Source organism: Embiotoca jacksoni, unplaced genomic scaffold (genome assembly GCF_022577435.1).
Source record: "Embiotoca jacksoni isolate LCO1_2020_lvr unplaced genomic scaffold, fEmbJac1.0.p SCAF_16, whole genome shotgun sequence".
Lineage (NCBI taxonomy): Eukaryota > Metazoa > Chordata > Actinopteri > Embiotocidae > Embiotoca > Embiotoca jacksoni.
Window position 1 is genome coordinate 13630466 of NW_027185296.1, and position 22437 is coordinate 13652902.

The following is a 22437-nucleotide window of genomic DNA, read 5'->3' on the forward strand; positions in this document are numbered from 1 at the left end:
TTCAAACCTATTAAACAATAATAATTATCCATGAATAATTCATAATCCATGGACACACAGGAGCTGGGCACCATGGATTATTAAAGTGCTGAACAGAAAACGTGTGTACATAAAACTATTTCCACCGTAGCTGCGACCCACAAACACGGCGAGCTGCAGAGTTTTTACACACCGTCAGGAGCAGATCTGCATGTTTGGTTGGAATATCAACGATAAATGACTTTCTTCTGTTCCATTTCCACACAGTTAGGATTTTATATTAGGATTTTTGTTCTTAATCTGTAACTGATCCAATTTAAATGCAGCATCAGTGCATTAACTGAAATTAAATAAAGAAATACTAAAGTAAATTTTCTGTTCCCGTTGCAGTCCTGGACTCACAACATATCCAAAGAGAAGGAGTTCTTGGTGAAGCTTGTGAAGGGCGGAGTAGTCCAGGACTGGTCCAATGGGATCTGTGGTGCAGGATGCTGACGGTCTCCTGGTCTGCAGCGGTGCTCAGCACCCCTTCCTCCAGCAGCTGATGAGGGAAACTGAATGTTCCCAGCGGGAAGCACCTGCTGTCACACTGAGACTAACTGCATCTGCCTCAGTGTTACATATTGACATAAAGCAAGCAATGGGCCTCTGCATCGTATCAGTGTTTGGCTTGTTCTAGCTGCAGGTGAGTGTATACATGGGTTTGGTGTGCTGGCTCAGGTTCAACAGTATTGGGGATTAAACCAGCGCCTGGATCTGGTGGCCCTTTCTACGACTGGAGAGAAGATGAAGTTTAAAAACTGAGCCAGTGCCCAAGAGTACCTCTATAAGTGTCCTTCTACTCCCACATGTGAATGTAATCTGCATCAAACTTATAGTCACTGATTTCTATCTTCCAGTTTCTGTGTTAAGCAGGGTGAACACAACATGGATGATGACTCGGCCGTCCTGGACGAGTCTGAGGTCTGAAGTCCTGTCGGTCAGTGGGAGGTATTAACCCGTCGAGCTCAGCGTAGAGGTTTAACGGTCCCATTCTGTTTGGTGAAACCATGAATGTCATTTCACTTTAAACTGGGCCAAAGCAGCTCACGTCTGTAAAGCTTGAAAGTCACGTATGAATGTATAGAAATACCTTTGTTTATTGACAAATAACCGCAATATCACGGCTGACTTTGTCTTTACAGTGAAGCTTCCTTCCGCTAATATATACTACTCTGAAAGATGCAGATATCAAATAGAGCCACGGTACCGTAATTAAAAAATTCCCCCTCGGGGATTAATAAAGTAAATACCTACCTACCTAAAACCAGGAGTGTACAATGGACATGAGGGGGTTACCTCGAAGTCTTGATCACTGTTCAGTCACCGCCTTGTTCAACAGAGAAGTTAGTACAGGTTCCATCTCTATGTTTCTTCCACAGTGCTGTGCTATCTTTTATCTTTTACTATGTTTTACTTCACACGTTCCTCATCAGCAGTGGAAAGCAGATGTAGATATGAGACTCCAAACACACACGACAATTGATTGATTCGAATCACAGCAGAGGTTTGTACTACGAAGTGAGATCAGTGGGTTAGCGAGGTATGTTGAGACTAAAGGGTTGTCAGTATCACCAAGCTGGCTCTCCTTTAAGCTGGCTGGATCACCATGGTAACTGATGCTGCAAACTTAACCTGATCCAGAGCAGGTTATGTTGGAGATATTGGATCAAAATGTAAGAAAGTACCGACTACTGACCAATCAGATCTCTGAAATATATCACCACCAATCAGAGAAGATCCAGTGGAGCTCGGTACGCAGAGAGACACAGAGACAGTGAGACAGAGACAGTGAGATAGAGACAGAGACAGCGAGACAGAGACAGAGGGACAGTGAGACAGAGAGACAGAGACAGAAGGACAGTCCTCTGTGATTTCTGGGTTATGACTGAAGCGCTGCAGCTTTGTGTTTCTTGAACTTATAAGATGTGACAGCAAACTTACTGCTTTGAATTATGTTTTTTTGACTTCTGTGTCAAACTCCTCGTCTTTCATGTGAACGCACTCGGAGCCTAAAACAGAAAGACGACGTTAACAGAGAAAGCTGAGAACCGACATCGGAGCGATTATGTCTGACTGAGAGTTTCCACTTTGTTGAGCAGCTGAGACGAAGAAAGCCTGAGTATGTTGGAGTGGCTTCGTAGTTCCCCCCTCAGGCTCCGGTCGTTGTTCATAGTTTAAAAACTAAAGGCAGGCAATCTGAAAACAACGTGAGTCTGCTGGGTGACATCCAAAAGGTCAAATCCAAAAACTCACATACTGTATAACGACTTACGAACAATTCAGCTTACGAACAGCTGTTCGGAACGCATTGTGTTCGTAGGTTGAGAATCTGCTGTACTGAAACAAACTAATACACCACGACAACAAAGGGAGACCAAACATTATCAATCTCAATAAATACAGTGAAAACATGAATGATAAATCAGAAAACCATCACATCTGTACAGATGTTATTTTCTAGAATTCTTATATCCCACTTACTAGAAGTAATACATCATTTAATGAATTCAATTGAGTTGATATCCAACAGAGTGAAATGGGATGTATTGTGTGGAGTTTATTGATTTGTAATCTGAATGTATTCAGCCTGATAACCAGCTGACTGATAAACGTTACAATCAACTGTTCACAGAAATAAAACCTTCAACATCAGACAAATACAATCAAAACTCTCTCCAATACAGCGAAAATATAATATTTCTATAGAACGTCACATTGTTGACTGACATCTAAACCAATCAGCTGTCAGTGCAGGTGACAGCTGGGTGTTTCCCATCATGCCCTGAGGCTGTGCAGCCACACCATGCCTGGATTGTGCAGCGTTATCTTTGCCCACCTGGTGACCTGGTGCGTCTTCAGCTCCGGCTGCAGCCAGCTGTTTTCAAGAACGCTGCACAGCAATAAATACCACAAACCAGGAATCAAGAGTGGCAGCAGTCCGTTGCTCCGTCAACTGATTCCCACAGCTGTTGGGGAACAATCTATTTCAGTTTTGAGTCAGTCACATTCTGTAAATTGCGTACGATTGATTATATCGCTTTGGAGAAAAATGTGTTTAATCTCCTTTGTACGAGATCTTATCAGGTTGTGTTGCATGTATGTGGATTGTCCTTCCTGTAGCCAATCAGGAGACATGGGAAATATGAGAGTTGATTATGCTTACAACAGAGGATTTGTGCTATCTGATTCTAGTGTTGTGTTCAAAGAACCATTGTTGTTTTTTATTCTTCCCACTGCACGTTCCTGCCAACGCTGTCACCCGGTTGCACTGATTTACAGGGTGTACTGTGAACGATCACAGACAAAGAAGAACACTGCAAACACAGATGTAAACAATGTCAGGTTGAAATTCTTTACAGGACATCTTTGAGGCTTTTAAGGTTAGTCTGGGTTCGTTAAACCACCTTTAAACCACCTTTAAATCACCTTTAAACCACCTTTAAATCACCTTTAAACCACCTTTAAACCACCTTTAAACCACCTTTAAACCACCTCTATCACTGTCTACCAAAAATATATATCAGTGGAAGTGAATTGAATGATTGAAGTTGGGTTGTGAATGGCAAGTGTCGGGCAGGGCTACCGATGGTGATGCAGACTCTTATCTTATATCTTCCTCTTTCCTTTCATTTCCCAGAATAAGAAAAGAACGGGTCTTTCTGATTTCAACCAGCGTGACTGTCAAACACATTAACTGATCTTTATTAATGCCTCGGTTTATTTGGCAAGATGAACTGTACTGTGAAGTCTGTATGTATGTTGGTGTTGTTTATTACACGGCTGCCTCGGCAGTTTGTGCTCACCTCACTATAGATGTTCAAGGACTTGATACTGGTTGGATGCTCAATTTAAATTATTCACATTAATTGTAGACCACGCACAAGAACTTGTCAATAAAGATATTATACCGTGTAAGAACTCTGATTTTGGCGATGTTGGGGATGGGGTTTGTTTGTTTGTTGCTTTTTAGCAAGTTGTTTTGTCAGTAGAATAGTTGGAATAACTGAAAACTCTTTTATTTATTGTTAATTATTTTAAGTATGGAGCATGAACACACCACAGCTTATAGTGCCTGTCCCTAAATGGGCCATTGAATTACATAGAAGTCAACAACACATACATAAGGGACAGTACAAACAAAACTAGGCAATACAAGACACAAGGTAAGACACACAACGACAACGTTTCCAAATTTATATATATATATATATGTATATATATACATATTTATTTCAGTGATTGACAGGTCTGGACTGCAGGAGGCCAGTTTATCAGCGGACTCTTCTACTAGAGAACCATGCTGTTGGAATACGTGCAGAATGTGGTTGGACGTTGTTCTGCTGAAATAAACAAGACCTTCCCTGAAAGAGATGTTGTCTGGGTGGCAGCATATGTTGCTCCAAAACCTGAATATATCATTCAGCATTAATGCTTCCTTCCAGATGTTCAAGCTACCCATGCCATGTGCACTAATGCATCCTGTACCATCACAGATGCTGGCTTTAGAACTGAGCTGATAACAAGCTGGATGGTCCCTCTCCTCTTTAACCTGGAGGATGCAGCGTCCATGATTTCCAAACAGGATTTTAAATTTTCATCCAGGACCGTTTTAAATGAGTCCAGGTCCTCAGAAGACGGGTGGATATATGTCCGTTCTGTGGGAACAACACCTGAGTCTGTAGTTCATGAATACTTGACTCATTACTCAGTTATTGCCTCCATCTATGAAAATGACTCTGCTGCGCTCCGTTTGAACACGACAGGAACAGTCGTTTGGACTTACATGTGATGTTACAAACTGTCGGCTCAGTCTGAGACAAACAGACAAACAGCATGCAGGGAGCACAAAACACATTTAGAACGTGTGAGAGCACAAATAGCTTTGAAACAGGCAGGAAGCAGGTGGCCACTATTAAAAGAAGAACCTTGACCTGCACGTATTCTCAGTCTGTGTCAGGTGTGTGTGTGTGGGGGGGGGGGGGGGGGGGGGGGGAAGACACTCGTCTCTACTATGTAGGTGGCCTCAGGATGACAACATGGGAATGGCTGCGTCCACATACCAGCTCCGATGGCCAGCCCGGCTCCTGTTCCACATTTGGTTTTCATTTCGCTGCCCTCCATTCGTCGGTGGAACCCGACCCCAGCCAATTGTCTCAGACCATAATTTTGTTTTAATTAATCCTGTGCTGCAGGAGAGTGTAGCTACAAAGGCTCACATTGCATTCTCCTTTATTCCTAAGACAGTACAGAAGCACTGTGCTCGTGACCTGTATCGGCCTTACTTCTTTAAGATTCACTGAGGCATCCTTGCAAAGAACTTTTCACCATATAATGTCACAGCGAGATGAACAACAGAGGAACTTTTACTACTATCTGGGATGGAGCTGAAGCCCACTGCTGTTTAGGACAGTGGTGGGACAACGATCTCGCTCACTCCTGAACGCACTGACCTCCTGAGACCTTTCTGAGTGCAGGTTGCATGTTTCTTTCTATGTTTTAGTGGCTTTACTTCAGGACCTCCAGTTTTCTGTCCAGGATTGTGACTGTTTGTGTGTTGAGTTTATCTGTGGTCCATTTCAGACAGTCTTGTCCACATCCTGACCATTATGAGCTGCTATTGGTTGCATCCCTCCAAAAACCTGCTCAGGGTGGGTGGGTATGAAAAGTGGATGCTTCAATGTAAGTTAATAAGCTATTTATAGTAAATTACGTTACATCAGCAATACCATGAATGGGAATTTGGTGAGAAACACTGGAGTGAAATCCTGCTGAGTGGACTTGTTTTGTCTGTTCCCAGGTCAGAAGGTTTAGAAATAGTCTCGATGATGGACAAGAAACCACACACACACACACACACACACACACACACACACACACACACACACACACACACAAGTCCCACCAATTGTAAACAAATGTATGTACCTACAACATGATTAATAGAAGTACACACACACAGGTGTTTTACCATCATGTCTGTCCAAACTCATAGAGGTATAGAGCTCTCAATGGCCTTGACCTTTGAACCCCAAATTTGAATCAGTTTCTTCTTGAGTCTGAGTGAATGTTTGTGCCAAATTTGAAGAGATTCCCTGAAGACCTTCCAGAGATATCACATTCACAATGGGAAATGGAGCGTGACCTTACAGTGACCTTGACCTATCACCCTTGCCCCCAACATCCAATCAGTTCATCCTTGGTATGAAGTGAATGTTTCAACAAATTTCCTCAATGTGTTCTTGAGCTATCATGTTCATTAGAACGGGAAAGACGGACTGACGTACGGACACCCCGGAAACATAATAGGTCGGTGTGCAGCGCCACCGGAGCGAGGCATCATAAATAAAGAACAAACTGGAAGAGTCCGTACTTTAACTTTGTGTGTTTTGTCAGGAATAACTTCTGCATTCTTCGCAGGTAGAAGTTCATTAAGACGACAAAAACTTCAACCGCTATCATCTCCGTTAACGACACTTGAGGGCGAGTCGCTTCTTTTTCTTTTCCTGATGCCAAAAATGCTGCCATGAATTTAAACACATTTTGTTTGTAAAAAAATAGAATTTTAACAACCTTTTTTGAGAGCTGTCACATAACTATCCATGTTGGAGCTCTTTCATTTCCACAGTGGGTCCACATCACACACCAAAATGAAGTGAGTCGCTGGATTTCGTTATGTTTCTATTACTGAAAGCAAAGTGTGGACAGAGTGAAGTGTGCGGGACGACGTCCTGGTGGAGGATGATATACAGTGGGTACGGAAAGTATTCAGACCCCTTTACATTTTTCACTCTTTGTTTCATTGCAGCCATTTGCTAAAATCAAAAAAGTTCATTTTATTTCTCATTAATGTACACTCAGCACCCCATCTGGACAGAAAAAAACAGAAATGTAGAAATTTGTGCAAATTTATTCAAAAAGAAAAACTGAAATATCACATGGTCATAAGTATTCAGACCCTTTGCTCAGTATTGAGTAGAAGCACCCTTTTGAGCTCGTACAGCCATGAGTCTTCTTGGGAATGATGCAACAAGCTTTTCACACCTGGATTTGGGGATCCTCTGCCATTCTTCCTTGCAGATCCTCTCCAGTTCCGTCAGGTTGGATGGTGAACGTTGGTGGACAGCCATTTTCAGGTCTCTCCAGAGATGCTCAATTGGGTTTAGGTCAGGGCTCTGGCTGGGCCAGTCAAGAATGGTCACAGAGTTGTTCCGAAGCCACTCCTTTGTTATTTTAGCTGTGTGCTTAGGGTCATTGTCTTGTTGGAAGGTGAACCTTCGGCCCAGTCTGAGGTCCAGAGCACTCTGGAAGAGGTTTTCTTCCAGGATATCTCTGTACTTGGCCGCATTCATCTTTCCTTCAATTGCAACCGGTCATCCTGTCCCTGCAGCTGAAAAACACCCCATAGCATGATGCTGCCACCACCATGTTTCACTGTTGGGATTGTATTGGGCAGGTGATGAGCAGTGCCTGGTTTTCTCCACACATACCGCTTAGAATTAACACCAAAAAGTTCAATCTTGGTCTCATCAGACCAGAGAATCTTATTTCTCATAGTCTGGGAGTCCTTCATGTGTTTTTTGGCCAACTCTATGCGGGCTTTCACATGTCTTGCACTGAGGAGAGGCTTCCGTCAGGCCACTCTGCCATAAAGCCCCGACTGGTGGAGGGCTGCAGTGATAGTTGACTTTGTGGAACTTTCTCCCATCTCCCTACTGCATCTCTGGAGCTCAGCCACAGTGATCTTTGGGTTCTTCTTTACCTCTCTCACCAAGGCTCTTCTCCCACGATTGTTCAGTTTGGCTGGACGGCCAGGTCTAGGAAGAGTTCTGGTCGTCCCAAACTTCTTCCATTTAAGGATTATGGAGGCCACTGTGCTCTTAGGAACCTTGAGTGCTGCAGAAATGTTTTTGTAACCTTGGCCAGATCTGTGCCTTGCCACAATTCTGTCTCTGAGCTCCTTGGACAGTTCCTTCGACCTCATGATTCTCATTTGCTCTGACATGCACTGTGAGCTGTAAGGTCTTATATAGACAGGTGTGTGTCTTTCCTAATCAAGTCCAATCAGTTTAATTAAACACAGTTGGACTCCAATGAAGGAGTAGAACCATCTCAAGGAGGATCAGAAGAAATGGACAGCATGTGAGTTAAATATGAGTGTCACAGCAAAGGGTCTGAATACTTATGACCATGTGATATTTCAGTTTTTCTTTTTGAATAAATTTGCACAAATTTCTACATTTCTGTTTTTTTTCTGTCAAGATGGGGTGCTGAGTGTACATTAATGAGAAATAAAATGAACTTTTTTGATTTTAGCAAATGGCTGCAATGAAACAGAGTGAAAAATGTAAAGGGGTCTGAATACTTTCCGTACCCACTGTATCTTTCCAAAGGTGAAAAGAGTAATAGCTCCTTTTTGTATGCATCAAACGGTTTAGATTAATGATCCACTGAGCACAAGTTTAATGATGTGTGGGACCATCTAATAGCTCTTCTGACTGCTAATTTAATTCAATCCTATTTTATTTGTATAACGCCAAATCATTCCAGTTATTCTAGGGCACTTAACATAATAAAGTCTTGACTACATTACAATGAGGAACCCAACGATTCAACAATTCCCACGTGAGCCGAAGCTGGGAGGAAAAAAAACTCCCGTAAAGTTCCTCCCGTGTTATAGTACGAAGTTCTTCGTGAAGTCTCGGCCGTGTTTACAGTTTGGATGGAGGCCAACAACAGTGGGAACAGTCGGGTTCACACCCTGGCATATGACTGTCATTTCTATATGCTGCTTGTACAGTGTGTTCAACCACTGTGGGTTTTCAGTTCGCTCCAAGACGTATATTGTTATCTTTTATTTTTCTCTCAAATTCTGTCTTTTTTTTTTTTAACTGTTTATCTGCGCATTTTATTCCCACTTTTTCCAGGTGCAGTAAAATCCTTTTCAGTACTAGATCCAGTTGGTCCTGGATAAACTCATGGTTCCCACTGGTCAGGGAATTTCAGGGAGTTTTAAAAACTCTGAAGAAATGGATTTGTTGGGGCCATTTCACAGAGTATCAGGGAATGTAGTTTGCATGTTTAAATTTGAGTTTCCATTCATCAAATGTAATATCTTCCATGTCTGTAGCTGTAACGTTAGTTATCTAGTTATTGTCAGTGTGTGTGTTTGGTAGCATTAGTGCTCACTGACAGATATTAAAAATGTAGTTTATAAAGGCTGTGAGCTAATTACTGTTATTGTTAGATAACTTGTTTTCCTCTGCAGCCAGGATTTAGAGATGGATTTAATTCATTTTAATATCAAACAGATGAACATGTCAGCCTGTTTTTAACAGAAATGTGTGTGTTTGTTGTTGCTCAGCACAACAGCAGCATGTTTCTCTGTTTATTACAGGTTGTGGAGTTTCAGCTCTTTAGTCTGAAAGTCAGGGTTTGACATTTGACTTTGAGTGAAAACTCTGTAGACTCCTTTCCACAAAAACGAATGAAGCCTGGAGATGTTGGTATTGACCAGGATGAATTATTCTGTTGTGTCAGCTGTGTTCAATTGTACCTTGATTCACCATCCAATGAGCAGAGCCCAAATGTTCTTTTACTGCAGAAGGTAGGTAGGTAGGTAGGTAGGTATGTACTTTATTATATATAATATATATATAAGTTGAGAGCGAAGTCACAAGTTCCATGAAGTGTTGTAACATCGCTGCTGTGAATGGAGGAATGTCAACCTGCTGCCGGTAGAAGGACCCTGGCACACCTATCAGTGCCCACCCAGGATAACAGTGACCCCATGGAGCCCTCCTACACTACAGCTGGACCTCAGGGGGCCGCTGGAGTCGGTCACAAAAGGTCGGCTGACACAAAGCAACATGAAGGTATCGGGTCTCTCGGAGGCTCCTGAGGCCGAGCAGGTCGACCTGCAGCTTTCAGTGCACACGCTGGTGATTGGAGTGGTTTTGTCAGAACGCCTCTGTCCATGCCCGCCCGCTCTCTAGCATCGGCTGCCAGTTGTAATTGTCCGTGACTGAGGTTGCGCTGTGTGTTTGGCAGCCGGCTCACATCGCTCCATCACTCCCCCACGTTGAACTACACAACGTTTGGTTTGCAGGTCACGTGTCAGCGGCGGCTTACAAACACAACGGCATCGAATCGGCGATCACGTCGGAGTTGGTGTAATCTCTCCTGAGATGCTGTTTCCTCCACATCACTCATGCTGAATTAACACAGTGTTTGTGCAGCTAATCACCATACACCTAAAAATACATCCCACTGGCAGGCGATGAATGGAGTTTAGACGAGTATTGACATTAATTTTTTCAGGGTTAAGTCATCATTCTGTTGGCAAGAAAAGGTTAATTATTTCCTTGGAGGAGAAGATGCGGTGCTTTGTGTCGGGTGGAGATTTATTGGGAAATAATGAGGTACAGCTGGTCAGACGTACAGTCGGATGTCCAGAGACCTCGTTGAGAAGCAGAGCGGACTGGACTTGTGGACATGCCAGATATAGAAGATACAACCGAACAAACACATCGCCCTCATAATACCTCTACTCTCTGGAATTTAAAGCTGCCTGAGGAAAGATTTCATGTAATTATCTGATCATCACATCAGCGGATCCATGGGAGCAGTTTACACCCCATTTGAGACGCTGTTTGCTCAGTTAAGTTCGACTGTCGGTTCCATCACAGTCAGGAAGTCCTCGTCGACGACACATCAAATCCGTGTAAACAAAATCAATCAAAACGCAGAATAATCTGGACTGAGGTGGAAAGTTCACAGAACTCAAAGTCCATTTAGTGCAACGGATAGTTCTGTGTGTTGATGTGCAGACGACATGATGCTGAACTCTACGTTCTTCTGAGCACTTCACACGTACGTCGTAGCAGCGGAGACATGTTGGGACAGTTGGTCGGGAAGTTATCTGAATCCTGAAGAACTGCATGATGTCTTCACTTTATAGTGATGCTTCTCTCCCGGTCTGTGGACAGAGTCTCTTCCCTCGGCTCTCTCCTCGGAGTAAACCTCCCGGCGGACATGGACAGCCTCAACTCGGATGTCTTCTGTTTGGAAGACTTTGACTGACAGCTGTGAAAGTCCGTTTGGTTTGTTGTGGAGTTTTCTGCACGTTCTTTCCTTTTGTTTCCACCGTTTGGCAAAGTTGCAGCAGTCAACGTTTATTTTACTCACTGGGAAGCACTTTGTAGTGATTTCAAACGTCTTGAATTAGTTTGTTAGTGAAGCTTAACAATTAGCCGTCTACCGAGCGGCCATCTTGGCCAGTGTGTCTTCATACGTGGCAGTGATGCCGCCATCGTTACCTTTCAGACTTTCTTTTATCACACGTTTGTAGTCGTTCATAAATGTAAAGAAGTCCGAGTCTCTTGACAGCAGCTCTGCATGTTCTGACTGAACTGGGTGTTGAAGCTCTCCTCAGACTGTCTGTGTTTTTCTGTGTGGGTGGCCGTGGTGGTGGGCGAGGCTCACAGAGAATGAGCCTCCCTGCCGAGAGGCCGGCCGGACAGTCGGAGGGCTGCGGGCCAGGAATGGTTTCTTGGACAGCGGAGGTCAAAGTGTGCAGAACGGCAGCAGGCCGACCGAAGCGTCCGTCTGCTACCGGTGACTACTCGTGTTCAGGTTTCCAAAGTATGCTGCACTGTTTGAAGTTTTAGGACTGATTTTAGTTCCTTTTCAAGCAGATGTTGGTTTTCATTTATTTCAGTTCAGCATCATAACAAACTAACTGGAGGTGGGTACTCGCTGGGTTCCCACAGGAAGCAATTTTAAAAACTCTTTTCCAGATGTTGAAAGTGCAGGAACTTCCTCATTATTTGGGACAAGTTGTGGAATATCAGCGATTTGTTGGCATGTTTGAATTTGAGTTGCCATTTATCAAAATATATTTTCCATGCAGCCTTTTTTACATGTTTCTCGTACTGCCTGAGTGGTTTTATCCTCTTTCCATTCATCAACAAGTGGCAGCACTTTAGTGAAGAGATGCTTTCTGTCGTAGCTGCTCAGGAAGGCAAGCATGCTGGAAAATGTAAATTTCAAGAGTCTGGCTACAAAATGATGAGTTCAAAGACTGGCTGATAAAAACAGATGACTAAAAATCTAAATTTGAAGTTTGTAAAACTACTATAAATCTATCAAACATGAGAGAGGGAGCCTGTTGGCCATATTCTAAATATCATCAAAACCAGGACAGAAGAAGGAAAACTAAAAAACATGTAAACCTACTTAATATGATCATGTTTTCCTCAGAATTTAATTCGTACCCAATTTGTGCGAGTGCAGGTGCACTGGCAGCACTGGTGGGTGTGGCCAACTTGTTTTGTATAATTGGAAGGTGTCACAGCCGACTTCAGACAGGTGATATTTTGATATCACCTGTAGTGCTGGAAAACAGAAGTTTCTAAGAGAAACTTTTTAGATGAATTCCAATAAACTCAGATGAGGGAGAGAAGTCATCAGTGTGTGACAGAGGATGGAGGTAATTCCAACGTTAAGATGTGTCCAGCATGTTGTTGTTTTGTTTGCTGTTCACAAGCTTCTACGAGCATCTCTGTCTGTCTTACCAGCAGCAGACGCTTCTTCCTGTGGAGCAGACGCAGCTCACTGAGCAGGTTAGTCACGAGTAGAAGTGTGGTCACTCCTCAGTGGCCCGCTGAGCTGCTGTCTTTTGCCCCCACCCCCACCACCACCCCCACCACCATCCCCTCGCTGTCAGACAGCCTTTTGAGATGAGCAGGGACCATGGTTGGCCCAGCGTTGCAGGGTCAGGCTCCACCAGCGATCAGCCAGCTGTCGCTGCCCAAAGAAGGAGCTCCATCCTCCAGATGCTTTTAATCTGCTGTTTTTGACTTGAGGGGCAGCTGGAGATGCTGTTGGAGGGGAGGGAGCAGCGGTGGAGAGGTGATCCCACCTGGAGAGCCACAATCAGGAGAGAGGTTTAAAAGAGGCTGAGGAAAAGTTTTACTTGACTTCCAGCCAATCTTGATAAATCACAGAGGACTGGAGGTTGCACACCAGCGCTGGCTTGCAGGAAGTGTGTTTCTGAAAGCTGTTCACTCTTTTACTGTCGATAAAAAGTTTCCTGTCAGAGAGATTCAACTAGGAAAGAACAATTGAAGTATTTAGAGAAATGTACTATCTCTTGTTTCTTCTTTTTTTTATTACCTACGTGGTCTCTTCTCCCTGCGGGCCTTGACTCTTCATCCAGCTCTTCATCCACTCACAGAGGGGCCTCACGTCCTCTGGTGGATGTTTTCACACCGAATTATCCCTAAATATTTTGTTAAGTCCCAAAAGTCCACTGTTGAATCTCTTTAAAAATCTCCAGGAGGTGTCTGGTACCTGGCAGAGTCCGTCTGTTTCAGGGAGTATTTAGATGAGTCGACCCAGAGGGAAGAAACTGCTCTTTTATTCTTCCATTTAATCTACTCATGTTTTATTTGCAACACGCGCTGAAAAAATAAGGATAAAGAAAGAAGACTAAAGACATGTTTACGCATGCATGTGCATTTTTATGCTGCACATTTACACCTAATGGACTGTTCATACATTAGTATTCACATTGAACATTTATCCATTAGTACATCAATGAATTCATAAGTACAGGTGAGGAAATGAATACTTTAAATCACATATTTCCCTCAGTGCACTCAAATAAAGCACTCCTCCATGTTAGGACTCTTACTTGTGTTGTATGTGAATTTCAACAGGAAAGTGTTGTCTCAAACTGCTGCTCTGCACTTTCTGCACTTAAAAGATGACGTTAAACTTCAGTCCAGAAATCACATGAAAATGTCACCAGTTATTAATTATTTTGCAGGCCCATGAATGAACGGTGCATCGTCATAGGATTTATAGTTTACAATTACACGGGGAGGCATCGGTATTAAAGTGAGTCATGTGTTCTACGGCCTTTGAAAGTCAAGATATTTGGTCATGAGTTCATTTAGAAAAAATGGTTGCATCAGAACAAGTTGGTTGATCAGATTTTATAGTCAATATTTAAAAGTACCTTCAGAAATAAAAAGGCGCCCTCAGTTGAACCATTGCTGTGTACAAAATGACATCCTTCCCTCAGTACACTAACAGATAATACTCTTACATGTTAGGACTCTTACTCGTTTAGTGCAGCAGTGTTAACAGAGTAGTGTTGTTTCAGATCACACACTGACAGGAAATGACCTCATCACCCTCCAAAATATCTGCAGCTTTAATTATTTTACCCAGAAATCAGCATATTTTTGTGTCCTCTGTTTAACACACTCAACAAACACACTGATTCTTCTGTCCAGCAGCAGTGTTGACATTCTATCTCCGTAGCCAAGATGGCGACCGTTTAGGGTGGAAACCCACCTGATGAAGACGATGGAGAGGATTGTTCTCGGCAACCTCAGACCCCTGGTGAGATCTTCACTGGACCCCCTGGTGAGATCGTCACTGGATCCCCTGGTGAGATCGTCACTGGATCCCCTGGTGAGATCTTCACTGGATCCCCTGGTGAGATCTTCACTGGACCCCCTGGTGAGATCTTCACTGGACCCCCTGGTGAGATCGTCACTGGACCCCCTGGTGAGATCGTCACTGGACCCCCTGGTGAGATCTTCACTGGACCCCCTGCAGTTGGTCTCCAGAGCAGCGTTGGTGTGGAGGACGCGGTGATCTCCCTGCTGCACAGATCCATCTCTCACCTGGAGAACACTGGCAGCACGCTGAGGGTCACGTTCTATGACTTCTCCAGCACGTCCAACACCTTACAGCCATCACTGCTGGGGGGAAGCTGGGGGGGGGGGGGGGGTGAAGGGAGCAGAAGGGAGGTGGAGGGAGAGGTGGAGGGAGGTGGAGTGGACGGCCGCCTGACTGCATGGACCATCGACTACCTCACCAACAGACCGAAGTATGTGAGGCTTCACAACTGTGGGTCTGATGTGGTGGTCTGCAGCACGGGGTCCCACAGGGCACGGTGCTCTGCCCCTCCTGTTCTCCTGAACACCTCCCCCTTCCTGTTCTCCCTGTACACCTCCCCCTTCCTGTTCTCCTGAACACCTCCCCCTTCCTGTTCTCCCTGTATACACCTCCCCCTTGGAGGTCATCGCTGACTTTGTCCACTGGTGTTGATCTCAATCACCTCCGGATTAACACCAGGAAGAAGAAGGAGGTGCTGATTGATTTCCACAGGAAAGAAACACCACCTCCACTGGTGAACATCCAGGGATTGGACATGGACATTGGGGACACTTGTAAATTCCTGGGTAGGTAGGTTAGGTAGTTACTTTATTAATCCCCGAGGGGACATTTTTTTTCGCTACAGCAGCATACAGAAGCAATAAGATAATAATAGAATAATAGAAAGCAATAAAATAGCAGTAAAATAGGGTGTTCACCTCAACAATAAACTGGACGGGTTGGACAGCACGGATGTCCTCTTCAAGAAGGACCAGAGTCGACTCCAACTGCTGAGAAGACTGAGGTCCTTCGGAGTCTGCAGGACTCTGCTGAGGACGTTCTACGACTCTGTGGCAGCGTCGGCCATCTTGTATGCAGCGATCTGCTGGAGCTGTGCAGGAACAGAGAGGGACAGGAGGTCAAAGGTCAGCTCTGTCCTGGACAGTCCTCTGGTCTCCATAGAGGAGATGGGGGAGAGGAGGATCATGGACACCACCTCTCATCTTTCATGAGACTGTAGGAGCTTTAAGCAGCTCCTTCAGACTGCTGCACCCTCGGAGCAGGAAAGAGCGCCACCTGCAGGTCGTTTGTTCCGATCGCTGTTAGACTTTTCAACACCACCATAAAATGATGTGGCACTATTCATATTCATTTCATTTCATTTCATTTTATTACACTGGTCACTTTTTCCATTGATCCCAAACTGTATTCATGTGTTGTATTTATTTGATTTGGTTCTTGTGTGTGTGTGTGTGTGTGTGTGTGTGTGTGTGTGTGTGTGTGTGTGTGTGTGTGTGTGTGTGTGTGTGTCTATTCACTGCTCTTTTTTACATTGTTTGCACCTTTTCTTCTTTCTATGCTGCTGTGATGACCGAATTTCACCACTGTGGGATCAATACAGTCAAAAATCTATAAACAAATCTAAATCTAAAGCGTCCAGTGCGTCTTTTTTGGAGCGTTCTGAGTGCTTCATCCTGGTACTTGCAGTGTACTGCATGTTTCTGTACTGACAGAGAGAACACACTGATGTACTCAGAGTAGAGAGAGTTTGTACACAAGTACAACATCTGGAACACAGCATATGTTTTTATAATTATGTTTTTCATCAATAAATCCTTTCATTACAGGTGGGAAACAAAGAAAGTAGGTAAAGATGTCGAGGTAAAGATGATGAAGCAACAGAACCCTTCAGGTGACGTCTTTAAAGGATATTTTAAACTTAAAATTTTAACTTAAAATCATTAATTAATTTTCATGTAATATGTAGTGCTATGTAAGTACCTGTATTTATGGTAACTCAGTGTTTGTAGTGGGGAGGGGGAGGGGGGTATGTGTGTTTGTAGTGGGGAGGGGGAGGGGGGTATGTGTGCTTGAGGGGGTTGAGCCCAAAGTTACGCCCTTGGAGGAGGGTCAAACTCACCAACTCATTCCCACTCATGCGTACTCGCAGCCTGGTTCCTCCACACCTGTCCTGCGGGACGCGGCGCAGCAGCTCCTCCGACGGCAGGCAGCTCAGTCCCCGCTGGATCAGCTCTGGTGCGGTCGGTCGGTGCTGTCCCTCTCTGAACGGGTCCAGTCATGACGAGCTCTGGAGGCAGCACCGCGCAGCGATGCCGCAGGACGTAGCCGAGGCTCCGCAGAGGATACCGGAGCGGATGCGGAGTACCAGAGCGCAGGAACAGCGGGAGTTTGCTTCTAACACTCACGTCCATGATCGGAAGAGCCGGCCGAGTCGGCAAAGGTGAGACCCCCGATGTAAGCAGTCAGTGCGGCTTCATGTAACGCTGACTGGTCTCAGATCAGTCCCGCAGTGTGAGGAGTTTCATAGCTTCATAAGATGTAGATATGTAAACAACATGTAAACAACATGTAAACATGTTCTTTTACATGCATTTACATCTATTTACAGAATATCAATTCAAACATTCCCAAAAAGATATCCTGACTAAAAACTATGTTACCAGGCTGGTTGGATGTTTTATTGTATATGCAATGTTAAAACAAACAACAACTACAACAACTGAAGTGATGCAGTCCAAGTTTGTTATTCTATAAATTAGATGTCTCCATCATAAGAATGCTCCTTTATAAAGGAATAAATGAGAAGATTTAAGCCATCAGATTGCTTCATAGAATTTAATTTAATATAAATATAGCTGCAGAGGAGGTTTAGCTTTATTTACCTTTTAATTGATTGATCATCACGCGATGATTCAATATGATGACTGACATTCATCATCATTATGTCAGTGTTTCATATGATCAAATTTAATACACTCTCAGTGATATGGATACATTTTATTATTTAAAAAACAAATATTTTTTTAAAGTAAAATAACATAATAGAAGTCCTGAGCTCATCATCATCATCATCATCATCATCATCACCACAGGCTTGTCTGTTTGAGACGTCTTTCAGCTCCTCCAACCTTCCACCTTCCAGCATGGACACAGACAGGAACACGCTGTGATTCTTCACCCTTTAATATCTGTAACAGCAGCTTTGTCAAATATGTTCAATTCACTTCAATCACAACAAAAGTTATTTCAAGTAAAAACTTTTAAACAGAACTTTACAATATTAAAGAAAAACACAACGATTAAACAACATGAGTGGCAGCTGGTGGGGAAAAACTCTCTTTTAACAGAACCAGAGATGGAGAACATCTAACAGAACCAGAACCAGAGGTGAAGAACATCTAACAGAACCAGAACTAGAGGTGGAGAACATCTAACAGAACCAGAGGTGGAGAACATCTAACAGAACCAAAGGTGGAGAACATCTAACAGAACCAAAGGTGAAGAACATCTAACAGAACCAGAACTAGAGGTGGAGAACATCTAACAGAACCAGAGGTGGAGAACATCTAACAGAACCAGAGGTGGAGAACATCTAACAGAACAAGAGGTGAAGAACATCTAACAGAACCAAAGGTGAAGAACATCTAACAGAACCAGAACCAGAGGTGGAGAACATCTAACAGAACCAGAGGTGAAGAACATCTAACAGAACCAGAGGTGGAGAACATCTAACATAACCAGAGGTGGAGAACATCTACAGAACCAAAGGTGAAGAACATCTAACAGAACCAGAACCAGAGGTGAAGAACATCTAACAGAACCAGAGGTGGAGAACATCTAACAGAACCAGCCCGAGAGGGGGGAGTAGAGACAGAGGTCCAAGATCATTTAAATTGTAAGATCTCTGAGATCAGACTGATTTGTCAGTCAGCCGGAGAATTTGAAATTCTCTTCTTGATTTAACAGGAAGCCGATGGAGAGGCTGAAACAGGAGGAATATGATCTCCTGTTAAATCCTGTCGGTACTCTTGCTGCAGCATTTTGGATCAACTGCAGGTTGTGTTTTTTTAATGAGTAATTTTAAAACTTGGAAACCAAAGAATAACAGTAGTCCACTCTGGAAGTAACAAATACATGGATCAACTTTTGCACGTGTCGCTGAGGCAGGATGTTCCTGATTTGATTCATATTAGACGGATGGAAGTTATGGGCTGTTAGCTACTGACAGGATGTTCTAAAACCTGGGCTGGTGATTTGCAAAAGATTGGTCCCCTAAGCCGTTAATAAAACGGCTTATAGTTCAGACGTGATATTCATGCACGTGGCTTCTCTACGACCTGGAACAGACAGAGGAGACGCCACAAAAACAAAAACAAAAACAAGCATGTGTGAATCCTTTAACCTTCATCCCAACTAAGAGATGAAGATGAACACACGGGACCTGGATGGAAAACAACCTTTTGTTGACGAGTTTTGGCGAAGCGTGCTTCATTGAGCTTTCCGAACTGTTTTGATGTGACATGCTGTCCGTCACGGCTGCCGTCAGCTTGTGGTCATGATGCCGTACCTTTCAAAGAATAAAATCCTCCACTTCACCTCCTCATGAACGAACATGAGCGTACCTTGTGTTCAGTGTTGGCAGGTCACAGCAGGCGTCTCCACTGGTTGTGATTTGATTTTGTTCTTTAACTTTCTTTCTTTGTTTAATTTGTTTCTGTTTAAACATTTTCTCTCTTCCAAACGGGTTGATTTAACAGCATGGATTCTGTTGTGAGGCGAATGAACATATAATTCGGTTGATGAATTAAATACCATTACGAACAATATACACTTTTTTTTACACTTCTGTGGAAGTGAAACATCTTTGAATGATGTTGTTTTAGACACATTTAGTTCATTGAACGACACAGAAACAGATTGCAGTGGTATTTTTTACTGATATATTCCATTCACAAGAACAGGACTGAAGGACCAGGACAGATGTGAGGTCACGTTGACCTTGACCTCTGACCTTTGATTACCCAAATCTACCCACTGCGTCCACAAGTCCACGTGAATGTTTGCGCCAAGTTTGAAGAAAGAAAAAGTTGTTTCTTATTAATGGAATAATTTGATTATTTTACAGTAACATTAAATTACCTTTTGACAAGAATAACATCTCTTTTTACTCAAGCCATTTCATCTGGTAGGATATAACTAGTTCAAGTAGCTGTCAATCCATTCAGTATGCAACCTCGAATTTATGGCCACCATCTTGACACACATATATATATATATATATATATATATATATATACATATACACATGGTGATTCTACAAATGTCCCTTCGGCGTGAATGGTCTGTTTCTGTCTGTCTCTGTGTTGGACCTGTGATAGACTGGCGACCTGTCCAGGTTGTACCTTACCTTCGCCCAAAGTGAGCTGGGATTGGCTCCACCCCCCCCCCCCCCCCCCCGTGAACCTGTTCAGGATAAAGCGGGTATAGAGAGAGAGAGAGAGAGAGAGAGAGAGAGAGAGAGAGAGAGAGAGAGAGAGAGAGAGAGAGAGAGAGCGATAGATAGATAGATAGATAGATAGATAGATAGATAGATAGATAGATAGATAGATAGATAGATAGATAGATAGATACATATATATTTATATCTATATATAGATAGATATAGATATCTATATATCTATCTATATATATAAATCCAACTATTTCCATGTTTTTTATACACTTTTTACTAAAATGTCCAAAATTCTCAGCGTTCTCATCCACTATGAATTGAGAACAGCTACTGCAGTAGTTTTGTAGTCCATGACGAGTCCATGACGAGTCCATGACGAGTTGTGGCTAAAACAAAAAACTGAGTGAGGACCTCCTTGTTGCGGTGATTTTTAATAAACATGTAAAAAACTAAACAAAACATCTTAACTTCCTGTTGCTCTTGGTTACACCATTTCCAGCCAGAAGTAAAGTATTGGTCAAATTCACTGGACATTAAAATTTGACATGGGTATGAATGATTTTGGATGTTTTGAGCTTAACTATGTGTGTGTGTATATATATATATATATATATATATATATATATACATATATATATATATATACGCTACTGCGAGATGACATCAGAAACTACTTTATTTTTTCACTCACTCACTTATTAATTAATTAATTAATTAATTAATTTGTTTATTGTCTGTCTGTTTATTTGTCTATCTTTGTATCTATCTATCCATCCACATATTTGATCAGTAAAGGGGTTTTGCTCATTAAATCCTCTCTAATTGAGAAAGTTAAAATCACACTACGAAGAAGTGTGGTTGAACTGCGCTGCTGCTACCGCTGTAATAACCTTGGTAGTCTGTGACTTCTTTGATGTTCAGTTGTACTTGTGCCACATCTCTAATAGTGTAGAACAGCTGTCTCCAACAGCAGCTACAGGGTCGCTCGCAAACTACTAAGAAGTTTCTTCAGCTGCTTTGGTGGAGCACAGCTATGTAAATATATGTTAGTAGCTCTGAGAGGAGAAAGGTTGGAAACCCCCGCTCTAAAAGAATGTAATCATTTATTCATTGCTTCATTGGTGGTAAACATCACATTTCATCCCCCACCTGACCTGAATAACAGATCACGCACATCCTTCTGTTTCCACTGTTGGAGATATGGAGTTCATTCAGGTGTACGTACACGGAGTTGTGGGAGTGATGGCTGAACAGAGCTGAGCTCTCCCAGACAGCATGGGACTCTGACGTCCTCATCAGTAGCTCATGAGTCACTTTCAGTGTCCGTGTCAGCACAGTGGACTACTTTTACATTACAGATTCACAATCCAGCCTGTGTTCAGCACATTATGTTTTAAAAAGCTTTATCAACTTAATCAATTTAGGTAGACAGAAAGAAAAAAACAAGTTCCTTCATGTTCCAACATGGCTGTGACCAAGAGAGAACACCGTTATCTGTATCTGTTAAACAAAATAAATGATCTGTATCTGTGTCTATACTGGGAGGGGGCTGATATGGAAGTGGGCGGGGCTTTGATGGAAGTGGGTGTGAACTAATACAATATTTCTAAATACAATAAATTCAGTTGGAACGCTGAGTAAAAGGTAAATAAAAACTGAATGTTTTGCAAATATAACAAACGCATATTTAATTAAAAAATAGACTAAAGACAGCATATAAAGTGTGAAAAGGTAGGTAGGTAGGTAGGTAGGTAGGTATATACTTTATTAATCCCCGAGGGGAAATTTTTTAAAACTTGAGAAGTTTTATTGTTTTATGAAAATAACCTGACGATACTTAAAGTAACCTGACTGCACCATAGGGTCCTCATGTAAAAACGGTGCGTACGTACTTAAACTTTGCGTACACTGGTTTTCACTCACACGTTGAGATGTATAAAAATAAACGTGACGTAAGAATGTGCAAACCGGACTGCAAACCCTCATCTGGCTCTGTAACTTGGCGATTTTAACCTGCAAAGAACTGGAACTCAACAAATATTTAAAAATAAAGTTTCCACCTCAGTTTCTGGGACATGTCTGTGAAGTAGTCAAAGAAAAAACATAATGATGTCCAATCAAGACAGGAAATAGACGAGCTATAGACCATCACGACCCCCCGCCTCGCTGGTGTCGTAGAAATCCAACGAAACATCAAAGATCATCAAAGAGCTGCAGAACAGAGTGTCAGTTTTTAATACCATCTCATATTGTGTGTGTAGTTTTATATGTAGTTAACACCAAGATACATTTATTGACTTCTTATTTCATGATCAGTTGAATGGGAGTCTGTGGAGCCAGAGTGAACTGAGTTTTGTCTGCGTTCATGGTTCTGTGGCAAACAGAGCAGGAATCATAAAGACAGTTGTAAAGAAGTGTTAAATAAACCGCTGATTGAAGAGTGCTTTTCTTAAATGTGTTTTTTTTTATTTCAGATGGAAAAATCTGGTGGA

The 22437-nt window shown here is 42.8% G+C and overlaps 1 protein-coding gene across 1 annotated transcript in view; it reads left to right on the forward strand.

Moving 5' to 3' along the window:
- Positions 1-3930, forward strand: part of LOC138199087 (CMP-N-acetylneuraminate-beta-1,4-galactoside alpha-2,3-sialyltransferase-like) — a 33139-nt gene extending 29209 nt beyond the window's left edge. Inside the window, exon 11 of the mRNA XM_069151019.1 lies at positions 370-3930. Coding sequence (XP_069007120.1) covers positions 370-474 — 105 coding nt within the window. The 3' untranslated portion in view covers positions 475-3930. The remainder of the gene's footprint in view (positions 1-369) is intronic.
- Positions 3931-22437: the final 18507 nt, after the last annotated feature.